Source organism: Epinephelus moara, chromosome 20, assembly GCF_006386435.1.
Source record: "Epinephelus moara isolate mb chromosome 20, YSFRI_EMoa_1.0, whole genome shotgun sequence".
Lineage (NCBI taxonomy): Eukaryota > Metazoa > Chordata > Actinopteri > Perciformes > Serranidae > Epinephelus > Epinephelus moara.
In genome coordinates, this window is record NC_065525.1 from 44,998,778 (window position 1) to 45,003,959 (window position 5,182).

A 5,182-nucleotide genomic window follows, 5' to 3' on the forward strand; every position below is an offset into this window, starting at 1 on the left:
GGGATCCCTCCTCAGTTGCTCTTCCTGAGGTTTCTACCGTTTTTTTTCCCCGTTAAAGGTTTTTTTGGGGAGTTTTTCCTGATCAGCTGTGAGGGTCATAAGGACAGAGGGATGTCGTATGCTGTAAAGCCCTGTGAGGCAAATTGTGATTTGTGATATTGGGCTTTATAAATAAAATTGATTGATTGATTGATTGATTTTACGAGCAGGCTACTGACCCGCTATAGACTTCAATTGTATTCGCTAAGCTAAGCCGCAATGCTAACCGCTGAGACCCAGCCACTGGACGTACAGACACAAAAAAGGTATCGATCATGTTGTCTCAATATGAAAATGATAGGAAAGGGCATAACTCCCAAATTGTTGGAGTATTCCTTTACAGTAAGTGTCAGATATGTACCAGGTCAGCCTGTCGAACGTCCAAGTGCTCATGAATCCCTGCTCCCACTCGTGGTTACTGTAGGGTACCGCTCACACTGCCTGTGAGTGAACGAGATGCAAATGAATCAGGCTCTGGTTCAGACAGCCTAGCAGCTACACTTATTGAACAAGACTGTGTGAGCTGTACTCACGAGGTGGGACGTATTGTGCTTGTCCAGGAAGAACGACAAATCGATGCAGTCAGATCATATTTCTGTTGGGTCTACATACGTACAAGCATGGGCTTGTCACTTTGAAAATACATTATATAACATATAGATAGCTTCCTAAAAGTTTGATGTTTTACTGTACACCATAAAACATTATTTTGCATCAGTGCTCACCCCCTATTGCTTGGAATAGCCGACAAAAACAAGTTATACTCCACAAATAGCATTAGATTGGTAAGCTTGCCACGTAATCGGCCTGCTAGATGTCCTGTTGTCTCGGGTAAAAGAACCACTGGAGTCAGAGGAAGACACAAACAAACAGTTTAATTCACCGCATTTTGTCTTTTTTTTTTTTTGCAAGCTGCAAACACTGCTACAATCTTGGGCTGTAAGTAGAGGAGCTATAAGCCACAGTGTTGTCTTTTCTTTCTTTTGAAATCTCCCCAGTAGGGTGTTTGTAGAGGAACGAGGACGGATTAAATCGGACTCAGGTCAGGACCTCCGCCAGCCAAGGTCAATGGTGCAGTCATGTGCTCCTCGGGTGGTTGTTCTTCCGAGTTCAGTGTGAAAATTAGGTTTGAGTTGTAACTTGGTAACAACATGGACGCCACAAAGACAATATGTTGTATTTTATTGCTCTAAGAGTTTAAATAACACATTAATGATGAAGAACAAAGGAAACAGATCAGGTGAGAAATGATATATGATGGGGGACCCATTTTTCTAGGGCTGCCCCCTATTAGTCAACCAAACATTAATCAACCAGAAAAGTCATTAGTTAGCAAGATTTCACTAGCTGCTTAGTCACAGAATCAAACAAACAAACAAATGTGAAACTCTATCAGGAGCTGCATCTTGCCAAAATAAATCAAAACCCATATGACTGGACCATGTGGGAATTTAACTTATAAGGACAGACACAGGAAGTGTCCACGCTCAGCAGTCAGACAGGAGTCAGGTTAATCTCCAGGGCTGGTACCTGCGGTTATTCCACAGGCTAGTTAATAACATGTCGGGCAGGAAATCCAAAGTGTGGGATCATTTTGAGAAGGTGAAGGACGAACCCAAGGTGATATGTAAACTCATCTTCATTGGTCGACTACAAACATGACGTATCATCTGAAACATGGAAGTAGCTACATGCCCATTAGCCCACAGCGTCATTAACAGGCGGCTCGCTCAGTGTGTGACGTGCACTTGTAGATAAAATATAGGCCTATATTAATGAAGGTTCATTAGTACGGTTTTGTATTTCTCTGTAATGTAGCACAGTGTTAACAATGTTACTGATACTATTCTTTCTCACACCTTCAACTCAAACCACCAAAATATATCATTTAATCATTACATTCATATCAGAAACATGCAGGAGACTAGTCGACTAATGGCCCTAAATGACGACTATTGGTTGACTAGGAAAACTCTTAGTCGGGGGTAGCCCTACATTTTTCAGATTTTTCTGACACAAATGCAGCACAAGCTTGTGAAGGTTACGGAGACGTCTGCAGTGCTACTTTCCCTCAAAGAAGCTTACATGGCCTATGTAGGATGCTGAAATGCATTTAAATTAATATAAATTTTACTAATGTAAACTCATACCTGACTGGTACTGAACAGAGGTTTTGTGGGGTGGACAGCACAAGCTGTCGAAAATGACACTGTATGTTGCAAAATGTATCAGAACTCAAAGTATCAACTCGAAGGAACCGGAACTGTAAAAAGAATCGGACCGTCCATCACCAGACCAAATACCCACTGGCTTCATTGGATTTCCCAAAATATCTGCTGTTGCCAATGGGTTCCAAGAATGGGCTGTTATTAAAAAACATAATATCAGATTACTGTAACACCAACAAATAGTGGATGAGGAGTTTTGTTTGTGTTAATAAGCTGGAATGTGACCATCAATAAAATAACAACAGGCTGCAACAATGTCTAAATGTCACTTTGGCTGCCTTGACATCAACATTAAGAATGACATAAACACCATCTTCAACTTCACATCCTCCACTATGCTGCTCTCTCATATTCATCTAATCATAGTTAAATGTTAGGAAACTACTGATCCAAAGATATGTAATTGCAGTTTTGTTTGTTCTCTATTTTTGTCCTCAGAGTGTAGATATGGCTGCTGCCAGCTGTCTGCTGTCTGAAGATCAGTTTCTGTGCTCCATCTGTCTGGATGTGTTCACTGATCCAGTCACCATACCATGTGGACACAACTTCTGTAAAACCTGCATCACTACACACTGGAAAATGAATGTCAAGTGTCAGTGTCCAAACTGTAAAAAGCTTTTCGGCACCAGACCTGAGCTGCGGGTCAACACCTTCATCTCTGAGATGGCTGCTCAGTTCAGACAGTCAGCTCAACAGAAAGCCAGCAGCAGCAGCTCAGAGCAACAAGTTTCCAAACCAGGAGAAGTTCCCTGTGACGTCTGCACTGGAACCAAACTGAAGGCCCTGAAGTCCTGCCTGGTGTGTCTGGTCTCCTACTGTGAGATTCACCTGGAGCCTCATCTGACAAAACCAGGCCTTAAAAGACATCAGCTGATCGACCCTGTGGAGAACCTGGAAGGCAGGATGTGTCTGAAGCACGATAAACTGCTGGAGCTGTTCTGTAAGACCGACCAGATGTGTGTCTGCATGCTCTGCACTGTTTTAGACCACAAGACACATGATGTTGTTCCTCTGAGAGAAGAATATGAAGGAAAGAAGGCCGAGCTGGGGAAGACAGAGGCTGAAATTCAGCAGATGATCCAGAAGAGACGACTGAAGATTGAGGAGATCAAACACTCAGTGGAGCTCAGTGAGGAAGATGCAGACAGAGAGATAGCAGATGGTGTTCAGGTCTTCACCGCTCTGAAGGAGTCTGTTGAGAGAAGCCAGGCTGAGCTCATGGACACAATCAAAGAGAAGCAGAGAAAGACAGAGAAACAGGCTGAAGGCTTCATCAAAGAGCTGGAACAGGAAATCTCTGAGCTGAAGAAGAGGAGCACTGAGGTGGAGCAGCTCTCACACTCTGAAGACCACCTCCACCTCTTCCAAAGCTTTACTTCTCTGACCGCTGCTCCATCCGCCAAGAACTGGACAAAGGCCTGCATCCGTCCATATTCATTTGAGGGGACTGTGAGGAGAGCCGTGAATCAGCTGGAGAAGACGCTCAGTAAACAGATGCAGAAGCTGCTTCCTCAGATCAAGCTGAAGAGGGCCCAGCAGTCTGCAGTGGATGTGACACTCGATCCTCATACAGCACATCCCAACCTCATCCTGTCTGGTGATGGGAAACAAGTTAAATATGGTGATGTAAAGAAGAATCTCCCAAACAATCCAGAGAGATTTGACATGTGTAACTTCGTCTTGGCAAAGCAGAGTTTCTCTTCAGGAAGATTTTACTATGAGGTTCAGGTCAAAGGGAAAACTTACTGGAATTTAGGAGTGGCCAGAGAGTCGATCAACAGGAAGGGATACAATAAACCGAATCTTCAGAATGGTTTCTGGACGATATGGTTGAAGAATGAAAACGAGTACGAAGCTCTTCCTAACCTTGCAGTCCATCTCCCTCTGAAGTCTCGGCCTGAGAAGGTGGGGGTGTTTGTGGATTATGAGGAGGGTCTGGTCTCCTTTTATGATGTTGAAGCTGCAGCTCTTATCTACTCCTTTACTGGCTGCCGCTTCACTGAGAAACTCTACCCATACTTTGGTCCTTGTACTAACAATGATGGTAAAAACTCTGCCCCTCTGATCATCTCTCCTGTCAGTCACACAGAGTAGAGCAGTGGTTCCCCACTGGTCCATCCTGGGGTCCAGATTTCCTCGTAGTCATTTGTACAAGGTCCATACGTTCAGCTTCATACTTGCCTTTGGCCATGTTGTCGAGCTACTTTGCTGTCTCTGTCAAGTAGTCACTTACTCTACAGTAGGAAACTGCACTTCAAAATAAAAGCGCTGTGCTGGAAATTTACTGCACTTAAACATAAAATGATTGACTGAATGAAACTGACACATTTGTGAGTCACTTGTGGTCCATTCAGAATATCCCATGATCCACTATTGGACAAAGACCCACCACTTGGGAACCACTGGAGTAGAACAATCATTTGATTTACTGCAGAAAGATTCACCATTAAGTAATGTCAAACATGTATATTTTTTTGTTGATGCCAATTGTTTACATTGTTGTTTTATCAGATTCTTATCAATGTGCTTTTTTGCATTTTGTATTTTTTGTTTTGTACATTATTTTTATGTTTCACATTGCTACTTACTACTACAAGTATGGCTGCCCCCTAATAGTTGACCAAACGTTGATCGATCATAAAGGTCATTAGTTGGCAAGATTTCATTAGTCGCAGAAAAAACAAACAAACAAACAAACAAACAGACAAACGTGAAACTCTACTAGAAGCTGCGCCTTGTCAAAACCTGGTACCTGCGGTTATTCCACAGGCTAGTTAATAACATGTCGGGCAGGAAATCCAAAGTGTGGGATCATTTTGAGAAGGTGAAGGACGAACCCAAGGTGATATGTAAACTCATCTTCATTGGTCGACTACAAACATGACGTATCATCTGAAACATGGAAGTAGCTACAT

The 5,182-nt window shown here is 42.9% G+C and overlaps 2 protein-coding genes and 1 long non-coding RNA gene across 9 annotated transcripts in view; 2 read left to right on the forward strand and 1 right to left on the reverse strand.

The window, feature by feature from the left end:
- The window catches only part of LOC126407716 (E3 ubiquitin-protein ligase TRIM21-like), a 77,715-nt gene that overhangs the window by 19,741 nt on the left and 52,792 nt on the right, over nucleotides 1-5,182 (forward strand). The window lies entirely within an intron of this gene.
- The window catches only part of LOC126407778 (uncharacterized), a 74,022-nt gene that overhangs the window by 17,718 nt on the left and 51,122 nt on the right, over nucleotides 1-5,182 (reverse strand). For 3 of the 5 annotated variants that reach the window (XR_007571817.1, XR_007571816.1, XR_007571815.1), the window contains exon 3: nucleotides 2,918-3,095. The exons of the other annotated variants lie outside the window; for them this stretch is intronic. This is a non-coding gene — a long non-coding RNA (uncharacterized LOC126407778). The remainder of the gene's footprint in view (nucleotides 1-2,917; nucleotides 3,096-5,182) is intronic. 5 annotated transcript variants of the gene reach the window in all.
- The window catches only part of LOC126407727 (E3 ubiquitin-protein ligase TRIM21-like), a 110,291-nt gene that overhangs the window by 4,057 nt on the left and 101,052 nt on the right, over nucleotides 1-5,182 (forward strand). Inside the window, exon 2 of one of the 3 annotated variants that reach the window (XM_050072903.1) lies at nucleotides 2,706-5,109. The exons of 1 other annotated variant lie outside the window; for it this stretch is intronic. In XM_050072903.1, the coding sequence (XP_049928860.1) occupies nucleotides 2,715-4,361 (1,647 nt within the window). In that variant the 5' untranslated portion in view covers nucleotides 2,706-2,714 and the 3' untranslated portion in view covers nucleotides 4,362-5,109. The remainder of the gene's footprint in view (nucleotides 1-2,705; nucleotides 5,110-5,182) is intronic. One more of the 3 variants, XM_050072902.1, reaches the window with a different exon arrangement.